At 36.9% G+C, this 24,891-nt stretch overlaps 1 protein-coding gene across 1 annotated transcript; it reads left to right on the top strand.

The window, feature by feature from the left end:
* The first annotated feature begins 227 nt into the window (after positions 1 to 227).
* hsd17b3 (hydroxysteroid (17-beta) dehydrogenase 3) lies at positions 228 to 19,253 on the top strand. Its single transcript, XM_051117995.1, has 11 exons — positions 228 to 1,224; positions 11,007 to 11,053; positions 11,128 to 11,203; positions 11,293 to 11,400; positions 11,483 to 11,550; positions 11,917 to 11,961; positions 14,055 to 14,089; positions 14,180 to 14,261; positions 14,379 to 14,444; positions 14,595 to 14,744; positions 14,840 to 19,253. The coding sequence occupies exons 1-11, from the start codon at positions 1,074 to 1,076 to the stop codon at positions 14,933 to 14,935; spliced, it is 924 nt and encodes a 307-aa protein (XP_050973952.1). The 5' UTR covers positions 228 to 1,073; the 3' UTR covers positions 14,936 to 19,253.
* Positions 19,254 to 24,891: the final 5,638 nt, after the last annotated feature.

Genomic DNA, 24,891 nt, shown 5'->3' with positions numbered 1-24,891 from the left:
GTGCAAAGCTTATTTATTTATGATGACATTATCATCATTATTTATTGATGATGTTTAAATCTTAGTTTCAAAAAGCTGAACCTTATGACTGGTTTTGTTGTCCAAGGTCACATATATTCACCAAAAAAAACAAAAAACAAACAAAAAACTACTAGACCTACAACTAAAATTAAAATGACAGAAAATCTTATGAATTAAATTAATTTTGCAAATAATTACAAATATATAAAGAATTAAATAAATTATATCTCTGAACTGAATATAAGTATGTACATAAAAAGTGTTAGGTCCAATTATATTAATATGTTAAGCTTATTTCTGATTTTCAGTGCCATTAAAACCCTGAACATTATCAGGATGGCAACCAATTTCTACGACAGCTTATTCACAAGATAATGCTATGATATCTGTCCTATGTATTTTTGCTAAAACACATTTCTTACTAAAGGCGTGAGGACTGCATATATTAATAATGAATTTTGTCATACTGTACCACATCAAAACAGTACAAAATATAATTGATATACAAGATATATGGGGGAAGTAGTTCTAAAAGTTCCAGGTATAGTGAACAGTTAATAGTTCAACAGCTTGGGACAATACTGACTAAAGTCCATTTGTTTGGCAGTGTTTTTGGATTTAACCAACAGCCCTAAGTTTAATAATACACTCGGTTTGGCTGGACTATATATAATGACAATATTGCCAAAGTATGCAGGGACAACACCATAAAATTAGCTGTATAAAATCATGGTAGCAGAGAAATGTGAAGTCCCCAGTCCAGAGTGAGCCTACATTTTGTCACTTAGTGACTTAAATTTCCTTCCCTCTGGGATCTGGATGACAATAGGTGAGCTTACTTATACTAAATACCCCAACAGACAAAAAATACCGAATGTAAATTCTGTCCTGGTGAGAATGGGCAGAGAAGATTCTGATTGGCCAAGGGAGCTGTCAGCACCGGGTTTTGAAGCTTGTGGTCAGATTAAATGAGAGAATGAGAGAACCGTAGCAGTAAAAAGAGGGGCCGAGATAGCTGGAAGGACTCACTTTAAGCCTTGAGAGAAGCTGTCATGACACTCACTGAGATTATCTTCATCTTGACCGGGACGTGTGCTGTCCTCGTTTTTGGAGGGAAATTAGTATGCCTGGTTATGATGCTTGTCCCGAAGCTCTTCTGTCCTCTTCCTGAGTCTTTTTTCACCACTCTGGGGAAATGGGCAGGTGAGATACACCAGAATTTTGATTTTATTTCATTAAACCAGCCTTTTTATACTTGAAAGATGAACAAAAAATAAATAAATAAATAAATAAAACAAATAAAGAAGAAGAAGAAAAAGAAATTAAATAATAAGAAAGAAACTAGCAATTCTAAACTTGAAATATACAATAAAAATTCTTAAAAAGTAAAGATTTTGTTGGTAACCCTTTATAATAATGTCATTAGGAATATTGTTCACATTACTGCATTGAATACGGCTTAAAAGATAATTAGTTTGAACGTTTCAGATTAGTTATCAGTTAGAAATGTCATGGTTTATGCATTTAAGAAAATGCAGTGTTTATTATATCTTCTGAACTGAGCCCCTACTGTATCTTAAGGGGGACCCTGGTTGAGAACAGCGGATTTAAAGCATGAGAGTAAAGCTGGTAGCCCTCCTACAAACCATCACTACCTTGGTTTTGTTCCACCGTTTGGCCCAGGAACAAGGTTCTCATCTCACTTTAAATTGTCCTCACAAAGTGTCTTGCTTTCCTAAACAGCACTATTATTATGGCAAATGAGAGAACCTCCTTATGGCTTTCTTGAAATCATAATGTGTATACAAGTTCAGCAACAAAAACCAACAATTCCAGCCACTTTTTCCCAAGCTTCCTTTCCATTCCATTCCGGCACTGAGAGTGGCAGAGAACAAAAGCCAATTAGAACAGTATGTTCCAGGACGTTATTACTCTTTTCATTTCTTGACTTTGAATGGTTGTTCCTGTTCATTTGAAATCAAATTAACATTACATTTGCTGTCCTTCTGCAACTGTTCTTTCACTTTAAGGTTTTGAAAAGTTCTTCCTGGTCTCTGTGTGTGTGTGTGTGTGTGTGTGTGTGTGTGTGAGAGAGAGAGAGAGAGAGAGTGAGAGTGCATGCATTACAATGTCCCTTTGCAGGGGGTGTTTTCTAGACATTTCTTTCACTTTAAATAAATAATCATGAATAGAGTTTTGTAAGATGTTGTGCATATTCTGGTTGGTTCAGTCTGTATGAGTGCATAACTGTATTCTGTAAGATTTTAGATAGTCTATATATTAAGAAACATATTAAAATGGTTTCTGAAGGATCATGTGACACTGAAGACTGGAGTAACGACTGCTTAAAACTGGCTTTGTCTTCACGTAATTATTTTAAAATGTATGCAAAAAGAAAACAGTTATTTTATTATGTGATATTTAACAATATCTCTGTTTTATTGTATTGGTAATCAGATAAATGCAGCCTTGGGGCCCAACATTAGTTAATATAAATACAACTGTTTATTGTTAGTTCATAGCTTGGGTCTATTAAATATTAGGAGATACTTTTAATTCCAATGTTATACACTGCCATTCAAAAGTTCGGGATCAGTATTGTTTTTTAAAAGAATTCTCTTATGCTCATCAAAGCTGCATTTACGTGATCAAAAATACAGAAAAACAGTAATATTGTGAAATATTATTACAGTTTAAAATAATGGTTTTCTATTTTTATATATTTTAAAATATTATTTATTCCTGAGAATAAAGAAGAATTTTCATCAGCTATTACTCCAGTCTTCAGTGTCACATGATCCTTCAGAAATCATAATAATATGCTGATTTATTACTTCTATTATCAGTGTTGGTGTAGTGAATTTCGCTTTCGCCAACCTAGGGAGGTAAAATAGGGTAGTGATGGGTACTCACGTCACAGATGATGTTTATGATGTGATGTACTCATAATGTGTGGTTATGATTGGTGGGATCTCTAACTGTATTATCAACACTAGGAAGACACTAGTTGTAATAAAATAAATTTTATTAACAAAAGATAGACAAGAGTAATCAACTACTAAATGAATACCATGAATGAAACAGGAATAAAGTGCATAAGATGCATAAAATGCAAGTGATTATATTGGGTGTTGCTTTGTCAGAGCTACATTATCTGGAAAGATAAACGGTTTCTACTCTGAAATAAATAAGGTGAAGAACCTTATTATGCATCAAACAAATAAGATTTGTTATCAACTGCAATCTGCTATATAATACCTAATGTAAATTAGAAAATCATATACTGATAATATACAACAATGCCAGAGTCTCTGGAAGAGGTTTGGAAGTGATATTTACGTTCTCTGTGGTTGAGTGAGCAGTCCGGTGGTGGTGACACACGCAAGCAAAAGCAAAAAAAAGCAAAAGTACCTAAAGTACCTAAAGTGAAGGTTTGCTCGCGGGAGCTTAACCTTGTTGCAAATGTCTGTGTGTCTTCTGCCTCTCCGGGCTAGAGACTCAGATCTTGGTCAGTCCGCTTTGTCTCTCTAGGATGGAGACTCAGGATACTGCATCAGTTGTTGTCTCACTGGACGAAGACTCTAAACATACAGTAGATTATCTCTTTCCTCGCAGGCTGGAGGCTCAAAATGTGGTTGTATCTGTTGCTGCCTCAAAAGCTGAAGACTCGGGATTGGTATCTGTGGTTTTGTCTCACTCTTGTGGGTCGCAGACTCAGAATTGGTTGTTCTGTTAGTGTCTCTTAGACGTGCCAGAGACTCAGAACGGGGTGTTTCTGCTATTGTCTGAACTTTGCAGGCCGGAGACTCCTGTGGAAAGGTTGTCCTGTTTGTGCCTTTTCATTCACAGGACTCAGACTCAGAACGAATTGTTTCTGTTACAGTCCCTTCCCTCATGGGTAGCAGACTCAGAACGAAGGTGATCTGTTTCTGTCTCTTCCCTTACAGGACTGAGACTCAGAACTTTGTTTCTGTTGCTGCTTTCCCTGTACCAGGCCAGAGATCAGAACGTTGTTGTTCTGTTACAGTCCTTTCCTTAACAGGTGGCAGACTCAGAATGAAGGCAATCTGTTGCAGTCCTTTCCCTTTCAGAACTCAGACTCAGAACGAGGAGTGTCTTTTGGAAGGGTACCTGGTTCCATCAGAGTGGGGGGACATGTGGTGGTCCACCCTTCTTTCCTCCTGTGGATTTTATTTGCATAGTCCAAACACAGGGTTAGAAAAGTGTCACTAAAGTTTTACCGGTGCATTTCTCACTTTCCAAACCACAACCAGAATGCATTTGGCAATGTTAAGAACACATTAAGTCCAAACATGACGGGAAACGATTGAGCTGTCATGCATGCATTCATTTGTCCATTAACAGCTGAGTTTGTGTAAGATGTTGCATTACACGTTGCTGTCACTAGAAATACTTATTTCTCTGAATAAGTATAAAATGTGTGTGTTGTAGTGTGCATCAGTTTTAAGGTTTGAAAACCTAGGTTGACCCCCCTATCCTGACATCCAAAGGGATTGTCATGGGCATGCAAAATCATAACCTTGTAGGTTATAAACACTGACTGGAAAGTCTAAACAGGAAACAAAACTGAAGTGGAAAGTAAAGAACCATTCTTTGGTTGAAGATTATGTCTGATGTGATACAAGGACTGGCTGTCTGTTGACACTGGTAGACCTTGTTTAGTTATGGGGTACCCCCCCGCCCTTTCCCATGTCTCTTGTCCACACTCTGATGTTAGGTGGAGGGGGAGGGGCCCCGACTCTGGTTATGCTGAGAAGACCAGGTCTCTGTCATAGGAGGTGTTCTCCTCTGACTTGAGTTCTTTGAGGGCTTTAAGAAGTAGGTGCTGGATCTCTGCTAAGTTCTCAGCATCCTTACTATCAGTTCCTCTAGATTTCCTACTTCTGTAATGGCTAAAATGTTTGTGGCCATTCTCATAGCCATCTCTACACTTCTTCTGTCTTTGCTCTCTGTCTTCCCACTGTCTGCTCTCTTTTCTGGGGGCATGCCAGTGACTGTTATGTCCCCTATAACCTGAGAACCTAGAGTGCTCTTGGTGCTCTGCTGGAGATTGCTGGAATGGGCAAACCTGCTTTGGGGAAGTTCTGACACTTCTATTTGAAAGGGAGTCTTACTGTCATGTTCTGATTCAAACACAGATGTATCTGGCTCTCAGTCTTTCCTGTTCGTGCCTACCCTCTCACTGTCCCATGCTCGCACTGCAAGCTGCCTCAGTTCTCCTGCAGACATACGTCAACATCTACCAGAAGTGTGAGAGGTTTCCTAATAGTGGGGTATAGATTACTCACAAACAAACTCTTAAACATGACATCCTCTTCTGCACTAGGGTCATCTCTACCCGCAAAATACATTTTCCTTAGGCACTCATAGTACTCTTTGGGAGATTCATGGCAGCCTTGCTTAATTCGGAAAGTGGAGAGACAAGAGACAGATGGGTTCTGATACAGAGCATACTCTGACAAAAGGGCTTTACACAATTCATCATAATTGTTAGCGATAGCTAGGCTCTGTCTATCTATGAAACCGTGAATGGTTCATGTGGTGGTCTTTCTCAGAAGAAAGATTTTGTCAGCCATACTTGCCTTAGGGAAGTATATCAAAGCTGCATTAACTTCTTTCAAATACAACTCTATGTTGTTATCAGAAGTCTCAGGGTTAAACACATCAATGCCATGTGCTAATTCTCTAATTCAGCTCTACTTCCTGACTCTCAGTGATGGACTGTAGGCATTTACTATCTGAAGACAATCTGCATAGTTTAGCTCTTAATTTCAAATTGTCCTTACGCAAATTAGCCAACTCATTTTTGAGTTCCTGAAACTATAAATCCCTATCTTTGTCCTGGTCGTGGGCAAGTGATAATTTGTCTATGGCCTGGTTTGGTTGGATAGGCCAGTTTAATGCTAGGCTAGACAGAAGTGATATAAGTGAAGCGCCCTTTAAGGCCTGGCTCTGTGGATGAGTGAGCAGTCCGGTGGTGGTGAAGACTTCCACTGGTTGAGCTGGTGGCCGCACAGTGGGGAAAGGAACAGGCATCTGTTTCGACAGCCTTGAACATGAAGCGCTGTAGGATGCTGATCTCCTGGAGCACCAAAGGGTCCTAAGATCTGGAACACGCAGATGTGGCCCTGGAGTAGGTGCTGAAGGTTCTTAGCTTGGAACACGCAAGCAAAAGTACCTAAAGTGAAGGTTTGCTCACCAGAGCTTAACCTTGTTGCAAATGTCTGTGTGTCTTCTGCCTCTCCGGGCTAGAGACTCAGAACTTGGTCAGTCCGCTTTGTCTCTCTAGGATGGAGACTCAGTATGCTGCATCACTTGTTGTCTCGCTGGACGAAGACTCTGAATGTAGATTATCTCTTTCCTCGCAGGTTGGAGGCTCAGAATGTGGTCATATCTGTTGCTGCCTCAAAAGCTAGAGACTCGGGATTGGTATCTGTTGTTTTGTCTCACCCTTGTGGGTCGTAGACTCAGAACTGGTTGCTCTGTTAGTGTCTATTGGACATGCCCGAGACTCAGAACGGGGTGTTTCTGCTATTGTCTCACCTTTGCAGGCTGGAGACTCAGAAAGGAGGTTGTCCTGTTTGTGCCTTTTCCTTCACAGGAGTCAGACTCAAAATGAAGTGTTTCTGTTACGGTCGCTTCCCTCGCAGGCAGCAGACTCAGAACGAAGGTGATCTGTTTCTGTCTCTTCCCTGAGACTCAGAACTTTGTTTCTGTTGCTGCCTTCCCTGTACCAGGCTGGAGACTCAGAACGTTGTTGTTCTCTTACAGTCCTTTCTTTAATGGGCGGCAGACTCAGAATGAAGGCGATCTGTTGCAGTCCTTTCCCTTTCAGAACTCAGACTCAGAACGAGGAGTGTCTTTTGGAAGGGTACCTTTATCCCTTTCTGATGAGGAGGAGATTGCAATTTGGCGCTTCTCCATTTCCATGCTGTGATTGGCTGGTTTCATCAGAGTGGGGGGACATGTGGTGGTCCACCCTTCTTTCCTCCTGTGGAATTTATTTGCATAGTCCAAACACAGGGTTAGAAAAGTGTCACTAAAGTTTTACTGGTGCATTTCTCAATTTCCAAACCACAACCAGTATGCATTTGGCACTGTTACGAACACATTAAGTCCAAACATGATGGGAAAAGATTGAGCTGTCATGCATGCATTCATTTGTCCATTAACAGCTGAGTTTGTGTAAGATGTTGCACTACACGTTGCTGTCACTAGGAATACTTATTTCTCTGAATAAGTATAAAATGTGTGTGTTGTAGTGTGCATCAGTTTTAAGGTCTGAAAACCTAGTTATGAATGGATTTGGATGGATCTCCATGATCTCTCTTAGTTTCACCCACTGCTGCTGCATCTAGAGGTCCTGAGGAATTTTTATGGTCAGTCACAGGCCAAACCCTTAGGTCTCAAGGTGGGTGAAGGGCACAAACTGCATTTTGACAAACAGGAAGTTCTGTCCTTCCCGGGCTTCTTCTTGCACAAGAGTCTGGCTGTCGTCCTGGCATCTTTATCTGATGGTGCTGGACAGTTTGCTTATGTTAGTTTACCAAGATCCAATCACAATGTACCAAACCTCTGTCCACTACTGTGGTCAGGGAGGGGCCCAGTTTGGAATGTGTTGTCCACTACATTGTTTTTTTTTTTGGAACCTATGATCTCTTCTATGAAAATAGAAATCTTCAAAATTGAAATATTTTCTAACAATATAAGTCTTTGTCATCACTTTTAACATCCTTGCTGAACAAAAGTATTAATTTCTAAAAAAAAAAAAAAATGACTGATCACAAGCTTTTAAATGGTAGTTTATATTGTTACAAACAATTTCTACTGTATTTTAAGTAAATGCTGTTATTTTTTAACGTTTTATTTATTAAAGAATCACAGGTTCCAATAAACTATTAAGCAGCACTGATAATAAATCAGCATATTAGAATGATTTCTGGAGGATCATGACACTGAAGACTGGTGTAATGATGCTGAAAATTCAGTTGTGCATCACAGAAATGAATTGCATTTTAAAATATATTCACATAAAAAGTTATTTTACATTGAAATAATATTTCACAATATTGCAGTTTTGTCTGGATTTTTGATCAAATAAATGCAGCCTTGATGAGCATAAGAAACTTCTTTTAAAAAAAAATTAAAACCTTACTGATCCCAAACGTTTGAACGGCAGTGTATATTAATAGTATTTTGTTTCTTATAATTATACTTATATAATACATTATAAAAACTGAGGCATGCCAACTAAAGACTGAATTTGATACATTCAAAATAATTCACCTATCCTGAGATTTCACTGCAATTGTAAAGCAGGGTACTACTTGTACTTCTTGTACACCAAGAACATTGATGCAAAGAAAGAACGAAAGCATGGGAAACAAAAAAGAAAGACACAAAAAAGCCATTTTCCCACACAGAGGACAACACGGACATTAGTTAGAACCTTTCTAGTCTGCAAAAGTAATGAAAGCATGAAGACAGTAATTACATCTTACATAATTTCCTCTATATTATACACCGGTCATCCCAATGCCCCTCCAAGCACTTTTCAGATGGACTAATAGTGGTGGAGAGAAGATGCAGCTTAGATGAGTTTTCACACATATACACCCCTATGCTCCCTATTTGTTTAGTGAATTGGTGGGGTACACACAGTCTGTTCAAGAACATGTTGTTAAAACAAACAGACACCGACTGAGATTGTCTGAGAGAGTGAAAGGAAACAGATAGACAGACTATCATGTTCCAGATCATGGTCACCGGAAGCTAAATAAATGTGGGTGGGTCCTTTTGTTTACTTTGCTGTGTTACAGGAGTGCATCAGGCGCAAATATTCCCTAAACGCACCCAGTATAGACAGCGATGTGGTCAGGACAGTGGCGCCCGCTTTCTTTGAAATATGTTTGATGATTTCGCCTGATGCGCCCGCGCTTTTGGAGACCTCCAAGTATATAAAACTGCAGACCGGAGATCTCCAAAATGGGGCAGGAACTCCAAAAGTGGGCAGAACCTCCAAAATGGGGCGGGGTCTAGTCACACAAAGACTTTCCCATTGGCTCTGGCTTCAGCCTGTTGTTATTGACTTACATTTCCAAACTAAACTTTATAAAATAAACAGTTTGTAGTTTTTCTCAAATAAAAGAAACTATGCTATATAAATAAATATGCTCAGTGAGAGCACAGCCCCAAAGCTCGTGGCCAGTGGTTAATGATATAAACTGGAATCACCCACGAGCCATCCCAGTGAAGTGCAGGGGAAAGGTTTTACTCTATGGCTTTGTTTTAAGCAACGGGGCGTCCCGGTTCTTGAAATTCGCAGGGTAGGAGGGGGTAGTGATGCTGAATGTAACTAAAAAGGTCCAGTTTTCCGGTGAGGTCCGGTTGGGGAATTACAGAACGGCCCGACGATCTCATATCGCATAATATTATTAACTGTTTATCTGCCACTCAGCGCCAATCCCGCCATGCAGTCAATTTAAATGTTTAAGGTTAGGGTAAGGTGTGGGGTAGGTTTAGGGGTTAGCATTTGTGTAGCATAGTGTAGGTAATCAACACTGCGATTGACACAAGCAATAAAATCTTTAGAATTAGCTGTGAGGCGGAGTTTGCGCTGAAGTGGATTGGGGGAAAAATTGTGCATGCGTGTCATGTGCCTGTCTGTCAAAGGGAGGAAGCCACGCCCCATTTTGGAGCACACACCCTGTTTTGGTGTTCCTGCCCCCATTTGGAGATCTCCAAGCTGCAGTTATATACCCCTTGAATTAGAGATGGTAAAAGTGGGTGGGTCCGATATCATTTGTCTTCAAAAGTGGGTGGGTCCTGTCCCACCCACATTAAATGGTTCCGACACCCATGTTATAGATACACTGACTCCCCTGGTGAAAAAACCAGCATATGCTGGTAGGTATGTTTTGATGCTGGAATGCTGGTTAGGTATGTTTTGATGCTGGTTTAAGCTGGTCCATTGCTGGTTTATGCTGGTCCTTAGCTGGTTTAAGCTGGTCCATTGCTGGTTTATGCTGGTCCTTAGCTGGTTTAAGCTGGTCCATTGCTGGTTTATGCTGGTCCTTAGCTGGTTTAAGCTGGTCCTTTGCTGGTTTTTGCTGGTCATGTTGCTGGTCAAGGACCAGCATGAAAGGACCAGCATGAACCAGCAAAGGACCAGCATGAACCAGCAAAGGACCAGCTTAAACCAGCATCAAAACCTACCTAACCAGCATCAAAACATACCTACCAGCATATGCTGTCAAAAGGCCAAAGGCCACGTTGACACAGCAGCAGAATACAGTTGTCAGTCCTGTATTTGAGTCCTTAATACGGTTACATTCAAACACAGTACGGTTATTTACAGTTGTGACAACTGCATTCTGTAACCGAACCGTAAATTTTCAGGACTCACAACCGCATCCTCAGAACACACGTGCTGTGTGAACAGAACAGGACTGGACAACTAGTTGTCCGTCACGTCATACAGTGCTAGAGAGCCACTCAGCCGCACAAACATGCATCTACTGTGTGTTGCGTACTTTCATGTGTGGTTTCAGTAACTTACAGTGACGGAAGAATGAGCTACGTGACATCAAGTTTTATGTTCAGTCTCCACCGGAGCCGCTCCCGTCAGTGCTCTGTGAGCGACTCAGATGCTCCGCTCTTCACCCAAATATAAAAGCTGCTGTCGGTTAATGAAGGTCTGATGAACTAAGTCACGGCTCGATTGGACTCTTGTCATGTCAGAAAGTGATAAAACTATTTATGGACGTCGCCATCTTTGATATTACTTTGGTCACTGCTGCTATAGTTACTGGTAAGGAATACGGGCTTGACTCCTGTTGCACGTTCATACAGACAGTATTGAGACGCTTCTGTAAGCTGCAATGTGAACGGGACATTTCGAGACTCACACCTGTAAGTAAATATGGTTGAACGTAGCCTAATACTGAATATTTCTTATGTTTCAGTGGTCACTGGAGGGTCAGATGGAATAGGCAAAGCGTATGCAGAAGAGGTAACAACACCCTCACCTATGTGAAAGCTGAATATCAGACTAGGCTATTTCAGTAACACTGTCTTTCTCTGCAGCTTTCAAAACTAGGTATGAGTGTGATCATCATCAGCAGAAACCAAGAGAAGCTTGACAGAGCAGCAAGGAAAATCGGTAAAGCATTTACTGCTGGAATTTTAGCTTCTCAGCTTGTCTGTAGTTCAGAGTTCAGTTTCACCAGCGTTCTTTTCTTGTTCTGACAGAGCTCACTACAGGCCAGAACGTCAAAGTAATAGCTGCTGACTTCACCAAAGATGATATATACGGACACATTCAAGAAAACATCGAGGGTTTGGATATTGGTATTTTAGGTCAGTATTAGATATCGCAATGCGTCAAAGTGTTCTAGCATATTCAGCAGTGCTGATCAATGTTACTTTTCTTTAAACACAGTGAACAATGTCGGGATTCTGCCCAGCAAAATACCCTGCAAGCTACTTGAAACATCTGACTTGGAAGAAGTGAGGTCACCAATTGTTCATACAGTTATTATTAATGCTTTAAATATTATAAATACTATAAAGAATATGCTACTGTCAGCTATAAGTAATCTTTGAAAATGATTTTACATATTATACAATGCAGTAATAGAAAGTTGCCCATAGTAACTATATTGAAACTTGTAAAAAATATCACAAATGTCAGTGATGGAATTCCATAAAGAAAAACTTAAAAATAAAGGTTCGAAAGAACATTTTTTCTTTTTGTGAAAAACATTTAATAATTTGAAGAAACTTTTTCTTATTTTTAAGAGTGAATTGCAGTTTTGAAGTGTTTATCAGATATTGTCATTTATACAGTATGTTTCATGTTGTGGCCTCTCCTAGAGAATATATGATGTTACCAACTGCAATGTAAAAGCCATGGTTAAGGTGAGTACAAGCAAACAGAACCTCACCACTCACCATATACAGTTGAGGTCAAAAGTTTACATACACCTTGCAGAATCTGCAAAATGTTAATTATTTTACCAAAATAAGAGGGATCATACAAAATGCATGTTATTTTTTATTTAGTACTGACCTGAATAGGCATTTTCATATAGTCCACTAGAGAAAATAACTGTTGAATTTATAAAAATGACCCTGTACAAAAGTTTACATACACTTGATTCTTAATACTGTGTTTTTACCTGAATGATCCACAGCTGTGTTTTTTTGTTTAGTGATAGTTGTTCATGAGTCCCTTGTTTGCCCAAAACAGTTAAACTGTACACTGTTCTTTAGAAAAATCCTTCAGGTTCCACAAATTCTTTGCGTTTTCAGCATTTGTGTGTATTTGAACCCTTTCCTACAATGACTGTATGATTCTGAGATCCATCTTTTCACACAACTGAGGACAACTGAGGGACTCATATGCAACTATTACAGAAGGTTCAAACACTTACTGTTGCTTCAGAAAGAAAAATGTTTGAACAGGGTCATTTTTATAAATTCAACTATTATTTTCTCTAGTGGAAAATATCTCTAGTATTATTTTATCTTGTAGGTAAAATAATTAACATTTTGCAGATTCTGCAAGGTGTATGTAAACTTTTGACCTCAACTGTATATATATACCAATGAGGCAGTGGTTTGCAACTGTTGGGTCATAGTGGTCACACCCAAAATTCAGCTCTGTTCTGACAGGGTTGCAGAAAGCAATGGAAAAAATTATTCTAAATGCAGAGAGTAAAATGCAACTGATTACATAATCATGTATGATTAGCAAAAATAAACTGGCTGATAAACAATATCAAAGGTCATGCTTCCAGTTAAACTAATTTTTGTAAATGTTCTTAATTAGTCTGTAATTATAATAATTTTGCATATTTGTTGGGCCTATCCATCTTTTTCTTCAACGCAGAAGTAAGCCTATGGATGAAAGTTCTGGTTCATTATCCGCTATAGAGAAATAACTAGAAGAATAACAACATGCAGTAAATGGTAAAACTGTTTGCACTACAAACCAGTGTGCTCCTAATTAGGACATTAAGACAATGCATTAAAACAATATGGTAAGACACACCGTTTGCAATATCAAGCAGCAAAACAAGCTGTTCTGTACAGCTAAAAATAGCTGGACGCACGTGAGACCAGAAGCCAGACTCATAAAATGTACAAATAGCCGTGCCCACTCTTACGTAAAGAAGAAGGTGGATAGAATTAATTGTACTATTCATAGATTTCATTTTTTTAATGTATTTATGTATTTATTTATAGAAAATTTTAAATGATAAACAAATTTGAATCACAACTTGCTGTCAAACATAAAATCCTAAAGAAAAGCCAGTTGATAATTGATTCTGTGAAAAAGATTTGTGAAGGGATAGTTAACCCAAAAATGAAAATTACACCATGATTTACTCACCCTCAAGCTTTCAGATTAATACAATTGGAGTTTAACTTTTCCAAGCTTTATAATAGCAGTAAAAGTTTGTTGAGATTTTGAAGTCCAATAAGGTGCATCCATCCATCATAAAAAGTGCTCCACACAGCTCCGGAGGTTAATAAACACCTTCTGAAGTGAATTGATGTGTTTGTTCAAGAAAAATAACCATATTTCTAACTTTATAATCCGTAATGCTACTTAATCTCTAGCTTTCACTAACTGTCGCATGCGCATTCACGAAAGAATGCGCATGTACAACAGTTAGCAGAAGCTAGAAATTATGGTTGGGAAAGTTTTAAACATGGATATTTTTTAAACAAACATTTGAGAATTGCTTCGAAAAGCAAGGAGCAATTTGGAGCACTTTTTATAATGGATGGATGCACTTTAGTGGACTTAAAAATCTCAACACCCATTCACTGCCATTATAAAGCTTAGAAGAGCCAGGACATTTTTTAAAACAACTCTGATTGTATTTGTCTGAAAGAAAAATGTCATATGCACCTGGCTTGAAGGTGAGTAAACCATGGGATAATTCCATTTGTGGTTAAACTATCCCTCTAATAGTGTACTTGCATTGTTTCTACATATTCAGATGTGCAGACTTGTGCTACCAGGAATGCAGAAAAGGTTTGGCCCTCTCTGTTCAATAGGTTTCTCATGATTTTTCATATGAATTTTAACAAATAATCAGCACACTGACCATATGTATTTCCTTAGAGGAAGAGGAGTCATTCTGAATGTGTCCTCTGGCATAGCCAAAATACCCTGCCCCATTTACACTTTGTACGCAGCATCCAAGGTAAATTTAACAGGACGTCTACACAAAGTTGAAATGTTCTGTCTTTTTGTATTTTAACCCTTTTTTCTATTTCCTTTACTGGCAATGTATGATGTACAAACAAATTCTCATCTACAGGTTTTTGTTGAGAGATTTTCACAGGGTCTTCAAGCAGAATATAAATCCAAAGGAATTATTATACAGGTAGAGTAAAAAACGTGTCATGCCTGCAAATGAATGCTTTTTACCATTCATAGCCACACATCAGGTAAATAATGTTTTGTGTGTATTAAATCTACATACGGCTTATCAGGAGTAAGATATCCTCATTCCCAAATGTCTTTTTTTTCTCAGACGGTGGCTCCATTTGGGGTTTCAACACCAATGACAGGGCATCAGAAGCCAGATATGGTCACATTCACACCTGAGGAGTTTGTGAGAAGTTCATTAAAGTACCTAAAAGCTGGTGACCAAACATATGGCAGTGTCATTCATACCATACTGGTAATGAATGCAAATGACTTGCTTTTCTAATAAATATTTTATATAATTAGCTATGTGTGTGTATTGAACCTGACCAGCATGTAATTGATCTATAGGGCGGGATTGTGCAGTCCATTCCCATCTGGGTCCTGCGGAGTGAAGCATTTCACCATCATTTTAGGGAATATGTAAAGAAAAAAGTCGGAAGCTGAGAGTTGACATATCCTCTAAATGTATATACAGTATATAATATTGAACATTTAAATGCACTTGTGTTTGTTTTTACTAATTATGACAATGCTGTATGTCAAAAATATTAGGCTTGGAAAGAAAGAGAGAGGAAGAAAAACTGACAGGCCTTTGTTTGGCCCTTGTCCTTCAAAACATGCTATATCAGTGTCGATAATGGAACACATTATTATTATTAATCATAATCATATCAGTAGACAGGAGATAGTTGAGCTGTACTAACCTTGATAGCGTTAACAGAAGGTCAACCTCAGAAAGGCCAAATGACAGAGTAAGAGATGTGGCCTTGTTATTTTTTTGTCTATAGTTGGCGATTAGAAAATGTTTAGTCTCATTTAAGAGCATTTTATAAATTACATTATATCCACAAAACACTTTAACTAGATATTTGGCGCCACGTAGTGGTTAAATGCACTTTCACATGATGATCTTTAAAGCTTGAAGTTAATGTTATTTTTTAATAATGTTGTTATCCCGTTATATCTACTTTCATGTGACTAATCACTGTAGCCACAGCAAAATTACATTATGAAGACACTGATATTCATACAGCACTGCTAGAAAGCCAAGTTTTTAAAAATCATTTATATTAATTTATATTTCAATTTTTTATCATTTTTTAAAAAGTAACACTAGAGTCACTGCAGTAATTTCTGTAGATCTGATTTACCTTAAAAAAGCTTTGCTTTAAACAACAGCTAGTTTTTGACTTTCAGCCAGCAGAGGGCAGATTTTTGATTCTCTGTGTTTAGTCAAGTTTCAAATATGTCTTGAAGATGCTGAGAAGGTAAAGGATACAAACAAGTGCAGTCTGATGGGGATTTCCATCGCACATGTAGTTGTTAATAGAGCTGTTCACCCTTGAGCAAGCTGTTCTGATTGAAATACGGTTGACAGGATAACTATCAGCTTTCACTTATATTAAAGGGGGTTGTGTTTTTACAACAGGGAATTTCCACTGATAATTTATAATGCTACTGCTTGTAACAGAAAAGACATTTATGTGGAATAAGGCTAAGGCAATAATTAAAATAAATCATGTGTTGTATTTTTTTTTCTCACTATCTAGCTTGCTTGCTTCGACGGCAGTAGTGGTTTCTGAAAATCTAATGTTTTTAAAAACAAGTGGTGGAGAAGTCAAGACTGCAGATCATCTAACGCCCCAGTCTGCGGGAAACCACTAATTGCCTCAAAACAATTTCCTATGGTTTAAAACAGTGTACTTTTATACTCTGTATTTTGAAATAGTCACTTTCTCTAACCCATAATTTTCCTAGACAACAGTTTTGTTTCTAACAAATTTTGTTTCTAATCTATTCACTAAGTGTTTTGACTGAATGAAAAAATGTGATGTGTTTAATAGCATTGTGTGATGGTAGCCTTGTGGTTTGTGCGCCGACATAAACAGCGCAACTGCGCTCATGGCGACCCGAGTTCGATTCCTGTCTGGAGGTCTTTTGCTCACTCCCGTCTCTCTACCCAGTACTTTCAAAAAAATCAATGCCAACAATTATTTTAAAAGTAGCATAAATGTGAATCAAAACATCATCAGATTTTTGCAACTTCATTCTGAAAGTTGACAAAGAAAACCCAATAAAACGAGCGAAAAAACAAAACAAAAAAAACACTCATTTATTTATTGAAAGAAAATGATCCAGTTACATATCTGTGAGTGGAAAAAGTATGTGCATCTTTGCTTTCAGTATCTGGTGTGACTGAATTTGAATTTGCAGCAATAACTGCAGCTAAATGTTTCTAGTAACTGCTGATCAGTCCTGCACATCAGCTTATAGGACAGAACCACTTCAACTCTGTTGGTGGGTTTCCTCCTATGTACTGCTTGGTTCAGCTCCTTCTACAATTTCAAGTGGATTAAGGTCCAGAGTTTGACTGTTTTGGCTGATGTTTTGACCCATTTGGCTGACTGATTTGACCCTAATGTTTTGGCTGTTCCAAAACATTAGGGTCACTCAACATAGATTTAATATAACAACAAATAATTGTGCAATTTTAAAACATAACAATACTATGCATGCTTTCATCAATATTACATAAAAAGTCAATTAAATATTATTTTAAATAATTTAAATAGCATTTAGGCTGGTAAGGATAAGGTTTTTGGCCTGTCCCTCACTATGTTTTTTTCATTTTCAGCAGGACTTTTAATTTGCAAAATGGCAAAATGATATAAAATCACATTTACATATTGTTCTAAATATAGTCTCATTGTTAAGCAATGTTTTTGGCATAAGTATGTATTTTTTCTATAAAATAAATCATTTTATTAGTGTCCCCTGTTTTCATGTCAGCCCTGTTACCCTCATCAAAAACACCTGTAGAATAATGTACATTCAAGTGACATTAGTTCTAAGAGGCCACATCTTCTCTTAACCAGAATCCCAACACTTAAAACACAAGCATGTTTCTCTCACTCCTCTACAATATTTTATTTTTGATGATTTATGAGGCTTGACTAAGGAGGGGCCATCATGCAATGTCAATCCTGTTACCGTTTTTAAAATGTAAATTTAAACAATTACGTCTTACATTTAATATAATCAATATGTAGAAGTAAAATCCTTTTAAAGTGTACAATATGTGCTTTTGTGAATTTGACTGTTAGCTAGCAATTAGTACATTTTTTTTGAACTCGTCAAACCTGTTACTGTCAGCCTGTTACTTCTTAGAGTAACAGGTTTTGACGTGGGTAACAGGGATGACATTGATTACATTTGACCCTGTTTTTAAAGACTGTGTAAAATTCAAACATTTTGACATAAAGGTCACCCTCTCATTCAGTGGCGTGTGAGTTTTAATTAAACTATAGTATCTAGTAACGCATGTGTCGGTAACAGGGTTGACAAAAATACCAAAACATGAGGTAGAAAAATAGTCATAAAATAATAAATGACATAGCCTGAGATGGCACAATACAATTTCTTGTCATTTTAAGGTGTTTCCACTTCATGGATATTTAAGAAAAATATTGATTAAACTTATTTTATTTTTACATTTTTCCAAGTGGAAAAGGCACTGATTTCATGGAATGACCCATTAACTTTGTTCTTCTTTAACCATTCTTTGGTAGAACGACTTGTGTGCTTGGGTCGTTGTCTTGCTGCATGACCCACTTTCTTTTGAGCTTCAGTTCACGGACCGATTTCCCAACATTTTCCTTTAGAATTTGCTGGTATAATTCAGAATGTGTGTTCCATCAATGTGTGTCCTGGCCCAGATGCAGCAAAATAGGCCCAAACCATGATACTACCATTCTTCTTATTCTTATGCTGGAATGTATTCCATTCTCCAAACAAAACGCTTCTCAATTAAACCAAAATTTTGGTCTCATCTGTCCACAAAACATTTCTCCAACAGTCCTCTGGCTTGTCCACATGATCTTTATCAAACTGCAGACGGCAGCAGTGTTCTTTTTGGAGAGCAGTGGCTTTCTTCTTGCAACTCTGCCATGCACACCACAATGCTCCAATCAGTGTTCTCCTGATGGTGAACTCATGAACAGTAACATTATGTTACTACTACATGTCTTGCTTGCTTGATGAGTGATCTTTGTTGGTTGACCACTCCAGGGGAGGGTAACAGTGGTCTTGAATGTCCTTTATTTGTACACAGTCTCTCTGATTGTGGATCTGCGGAGTCCAAACTCTTCAGAGATGGTTTTATAACCTTTTCTAGCCTGATGAGCAACAACAACTCTTTTTCTGACGTTCGTACCATGATTTACTTTCCAAAAACATATTCAGAATTTAATAGATCTCTGTTCTTTAAATAAAACAGGGCAGGCAATGAGAGGCAATGTTTTCATCTCACTGAACTGAAAACACCTCTTAACAGATGGACTTTATTTTCACCCTCAAACTAACAGCTAATCCTAGAGATTCATTTACTTTTGCCACTCACAGATATGTAATACTGGATCTTTCCCTGAATTAATAAATGACAAAGAAAATATTTTTCTCATTTGTTTTATTGGGTTTTCTCTGTCTACTTTGACTTTAAGGACTTTTCAGGACATTGTGGATCATATTTATATACATATTTTTTAAATATATAGCAACGTCTTTCTGAAAGAGATCTGAAGATCTGAAAGTGTGACTCATGTAACTGAATTGTGATGACAGAAACACTTCTGTCAATTCAGAAATCAGTCAAATTATTGTCATGAGTTTATTAATCAGTCAGTCCTTTCAAAGTTGGCGTGTCATTCAACTTTGTTTTGTTTTTTTGCTTATTATTATTATTTTTTTTTTGTAATTTTGTGTTATTTGCAGTTAAATTAAAATGTATTATAATTATTAAAAATTGAATTATTTTTAAATTGATGAGTGTTTTTTTTTTTCTTTTTTGACCCTCTCAATTACGACTTCTTAAGGGAGAAGTCCACTTCCAAAACAAAGATTCACATATAATGTACTCACCCCCTTGTCATCAAAGATGTTCATGTCTTTCTTTCTTCAGTCGTAAAGAAATTATGTTTTTTGAGGGAAACATTTCAGCATTTTTCTCCAATGGACTGATATGGTATCCCAATTTTGAACTTCCAAAATGCAGTTTAAATGCGGCTTCAAACGATCCCAAATGCAGTTGTAAATATAGCCGAGAAAGAAGGGTCTTATCTACCGTAACGATCGGTTATTTTCATAAAAATAATATAATTTATATACTTTTCAATCTCAAATGCTCATCCCGTCTTACTCTGCCTGGACAGTTTTTGTTCCTGTTCATGACAGTTAGGGTATGTCGAAAAACTCCCATCTCATGTTCTCCCTCAACTTCAAAATCGTCCTATATCGCTGTTTTACCTTTTTTGTTAAGGGTGTTTGATCTTCTTTGCATGTTCACTTTGCAAAGACTGTGTTGGTACTTCTGCAGCGATGTAAGATGATTTTGAAATGATTTTTGAAGTTGAGGGAGAAAATATGATTGGAGTTTTTCGACATACCCTAACTGTCTTGAGCCAGAATACACAGAGCAAGGCAAGACAAGCATTTAAGATTAAAAAGTATTAAAATTGTATTTTAAAATGAAAATTACTGATTGTTTCGCTTCTTCCTAGGCTGGGATCGTTTACAACCGTGTTTGGGATCATTTGAAGCTGCATTTAAACTGCATTTTGGAAGTTCAAAATCGGGGCACCATATCAGTCCATTATATGGAGAAAAATGCTGAAATGTTTTCCTCAAAAAACATAATTTCTTTACGAATGAAGAAAGAAAGACAAACATCTTGGATGACAAGCGGGTGAGTACATTATATGTGAATCTTTGTTTTGGAAGTGGACTTCTGCTTTAATGCGTTATTTCATAATTACTTCTATTTTCTAAGTGTACTGCTGAATGAACTGACAAGCATTTATGGTAACCTAACATAGATTTTATTGTCATTTCTATTAAAACACTTAGAAAGTTGTGAAAAACAATATTTTAGTGTGATTAAAACATTTAAAGGGGTTCTATTATACTTGTTCATGTTTTGAATTTTAATCAGTGTGTGGTGTGTATGTTTAGGCATAAAAAAGATCTACAAAGTTACAAATCTACAAAGTCACCTCCAAAGGGAGATATTTCATTTTTAACAGTTGTACATGGAACTTTCTGCTTCGGCAAGGGGTGTGGTAGTACTGAAACACGGACTAAGCTGTTCGCCAATCACAACGCACTGGGACAGCTAACCAATTCGGAAGGCGGGCCTTCCTCAAACCTGGAACTAATCGAGCCATTTGTGCCAGGCACTAATGTAAATGATGTGAAAAATAATGCGTTTTTTTTGAACCACCAAGCATGAGAGCATGTTCTAGTACACCGCCAAAAGAAAATCAAGACTTTGTAAAAGAGCATAATAGGACCCCTTTAAAAATGTAATGCTGAATAACATAAAACTTTTAATTTGACAGTATTACAAAGTGCACTTTTTAAAAGTAGTAAGTGTGTTTATATGTTAAGAAACAAACTCTCGAACGTGCACTAACTTTAAATGGCCTTTTATTTCAGTAAAATTATGTTTGTATTATCTGTAAATAAAGTTTAAAACAAAAAAATAAAACTTAAGATTTGAAGTACGTTACAAGTGCACATTATACATACTTCATTTTCACAAGGGAGGTTTATAGATCACTTTTGAAGTTTCCAGCTTATTTCATTGCGGTCAAAGCATTTGTTTATCATTAACGTTGGATTGTGTTGTCTGTGAAAATTCCATCTAAAACATGCTAAACATAAACCACTGCTCACAACAAACATGAATCTTGTACCTTTGGAACAGTTTAGAACATAGATGAGCAAAATATCACGTTTTGGTTTTTCGCAATTTTGTTTACTAAATTTTGCAATGTTCGACAGCTGCATGTAGTCGTGCGCCAATAATTTGTTTTTATGTTGGAAATTTTCTGCAGAAATAAACGAGCGCAATGCTTCGTGTTTACATCAGCATGTGAACATGAAAGTGAGAGGACTGCTTTGTCATCACTCTGCATTTGACTGCTTGCAGTCTCAATAAGCTTTGCTTGTGTGGTCCAGCTTCAAGGGCTCCGAGTCCCTACACACATAAACAGCAGGCAGATGTAGGACGACTGATTGTTTACCAAGCTCTCAATTCTCTAAACAATGGATCAAATGACACTGAACTCTGGCAATCAAACAGAGAATCTGCCGTATTCCCCCATGGGTAAATATTTAGCCTAATATATCAAAAAGTTCCATTCGTCATCGCCTGGGACAGACATAACATGCGCAATTTGGAAACAAATAGAGCATCTGAACTGTCTATTTGTATAACTTGTACCCTTTTTGCTGTCAGATTTGTTCTTTTTTCGGTGTTTATCATGAAAACATCATTAATAACACTATTTGGGAAGTGGGATCAGCCATGTTTGCTTACTTAAATGTGTACTGAAACACTTCAAATTAGGTCAAGTAAGGAAGGAGCGTGTGGGAACTTTTCCGGGGGTCAGACCTTCATTTTGAGTGGGAGTTTATTGTTATACTGTTCCAATGGTTTTGTGAGGTGTGATGTTCAATAAGTTGCTCATGTTACGCTTAGTGGGAGAAAACCAGTGCAGCTGAAGCCTGAGGGCTCACCTTAATGACGGTGGGCTCGTCGCCATGGTAACCGCAGCTGTAAATTCCTAATAAAATTAAGTAGGGGAATTTTTGTGGACCGGCTGAAAGTGTTAAACATGAAATGAGTTAAGGATTAAAGTGAGTAAAAGGTTTAAAATGGGATTCAAAAAAAGAAAGAACAGGATTTTTTTTAATCAGTTCAAACTATTTTGAACTAATATTTGTATTATAAAATATGAGTGGATGTGTGCATATTATGTTGAAAATGCAACATGTTTCTTGTCTCGTCACATTAATTTATGAATTACTTGAATCACAGAAATCATTCATCCTTCAAAATGGCTAATTTGACAAAAAAAAAAGTTGAGTAGTTTGCGTCACAAGAAATTACCGTTGGTCATTTAACATTTGTCAAATATTCAATATTTATTTGTAACTTGTCTTGTCACAATTATTGATGAATTACTCGAATCACAGAAATGATTTATCCTATACTTACAATTCAAAATGGCTAATTTCGCAATATTTATATGAAATAAATATAAATATGAATATTTATTTGTATCTTGTCACATTACATTCATGAATTACTTGAATCACAGAAATGATTCAAGTAACAATGAATTTTATAGAATTCAAAACGGCGACATTTGACAACAAAGTCAAGTAATTCACATCACAGGATATTACTGATGGTTGTTAAACATTTCTATTATAAAACAGTTGTCAAATATTGACTATTTATTTGTATCTTGTCACATTAATTTATGAATTACTCGAATCACAGACATGATTTGTCCTATTACAATTCATAAAGGCAAAATTTGACAAAAAAGTCGAGTAGTTTGCATCACAGAATATTACTGTTGGTCGTTAAGCATTTCTATGGTATTGAATTTTTATATCAGATATTGAATATTTATTTGTATCTTGTCTTGTCACATTGATTTATGAATTAACATTATTTACATCACAGAAATTATTCACCCTATATTTACAATTCAAAACTGCAAAATTTGACAAAAAAGACGAGTAGTTTGCATCACAGAATATTACTGTTGATTGTTTAACATTTCTATCATAAAACAGTTGTCAAATATTGAATATTTATTTGTATCTTGTCTCGTCACATTCATTTATGAATGACTCGAATCACAGAACCCAGATAGCACACATACATCTGCAAGATGTCATTTTACATACATTCTAAATCATAAACATCTTAAAGACATCTATTTGACATCTGATAAAAGACGTCCTATAGACGTATTGCAGATGAGTAAACGCACTAAACAAATACAAATACTTGCAGATGTAAATGCAGACGTGTGTGTGCTATCAGAGAAATGATTCACCCTATCAACCTTATTTTTCAGTGTGGAAGTAAGCTGTTTTCTGGTAATGTGTTAGATGTCCGGTTCATAATCCACCATAGGGAAATAACGAGAAGAATATCGAAGTGCAGTAAACGGTAAAACAGTTCGCACTGCAAACCACTGTGTTCATAATTAAGATAATACATTAAAATAATATGGTAAGACACACCAGTTTGCAATATTAAGCAGCAAAACGAGCTTTTTGTGCAGCTAAAAATAGCTGGAAGTGGATGAGACCAGAAGCCAGACACAAAAAAATTTACAAATGGCTGCACCCGCTCTTATGGGGGGAAAAAAGGTGGATATTTACAATTTAAAACGCATCACAGAATATTACTGCTGGTCGTTAAGCATTTCTATCGTAAAACAGCTGTCAGATATTGAATATTTATTTGTGAATTACTCGAAACAGAGAAATGATTCATCCTGTATCTACGATTAAAAACGTCGAATTGGCCAAGAAAATGAGTAGTTTGCATCACAGGATATTACCGTTGGTTGTTTAACATTTCAGTCGTAAAAAAGCTGTCAAATATTGAATATTTATTTGTATCTTGTCTCGTCACATTCATTTATGAATTACTCTAATCACAGAAATGATATACTTACCATTCAAAACGGCTAATTTGACAAAAAAAAAAAAGTCGAATCGAGTAGTAGTTTGCATTACTGTTGGTCGTTTAACATTTCTATCGTAATACAGCTGTCAAATATTGAATGTTTATCTATTTATATCTTACCTCACGCTTTCTTACCGTTAAAAACTGAAGAGTCGCGCTGGACTTCTGATTTCATCTGCTTCTGTGAACAGCAAAGCCCTAAATATTTAATTTTTTAAATTGTATGCAGCATCAATATCAAATATTGCAGGGTACAAGTTGGCCATTTCAAATTTCGTACTTGTCATTTTCAATGTCTATGGCGGTTACTGCCCAGCAAAAAAAAAAAAAAAAAAAAAAAAAAAAAAAAGATTCAGTCAACACTTCATCAACAGAATGACATTTAAATGAAAGCTGCCCTTTCATCACTCTGGACAGAGGTTGGGCTGCTTTGCACTCTCTCAGAAATTCAATCAAATCATCCAGTGACATTGAAAAATAAGCAAGGTAAATCAAATTCAGCAGCAGGCCGATCTCATATGTGGTTATTGTATCAGGAAAAACAAACAGCTTGTTCTACCTGTCCAGACTGAACTGCAGTGCTGATGGAGGTGCTACTAAAACAAGCAAATCTCGAGTTATTTCTGAATATCTCTTTGTGGAACATGAAGAAATAACAGGATGAAGGCTGCTACATGTAATGGGAAGCAGATGCCAAATACTTTCAGTTCCTGAGTTTGCATATAGCAGAAATTGATTAAAACGTTTAATTTTCAAGAGACTAATTGAAAGCCACATATGCTAAATCAGGGTTTTTCCAAACTTTCTTGGCAGCAAAAGCCCCCAAGGTCTAAATTATTTATTTGAT

The sequence above is a fragment of the Labeo rohita genome, chromosome 8, assembly GCF_022985175.1.
Source record: "Labeo rohita strain BAU-BD-2019 chromosome 8, IGBB_LRoh.1.0, whole genome shotgun sequence".
Taxonomy (NCBI): domain Eukaryota; kingdom Metazoa; phylum Chordata; class Actinopteri; order Cypriniformes; family Cyprinidae; genus Labeo; species Labeo rohita.
This window is presented reverse-complemented; position numbering and strand designations above follow the sequence as displayed.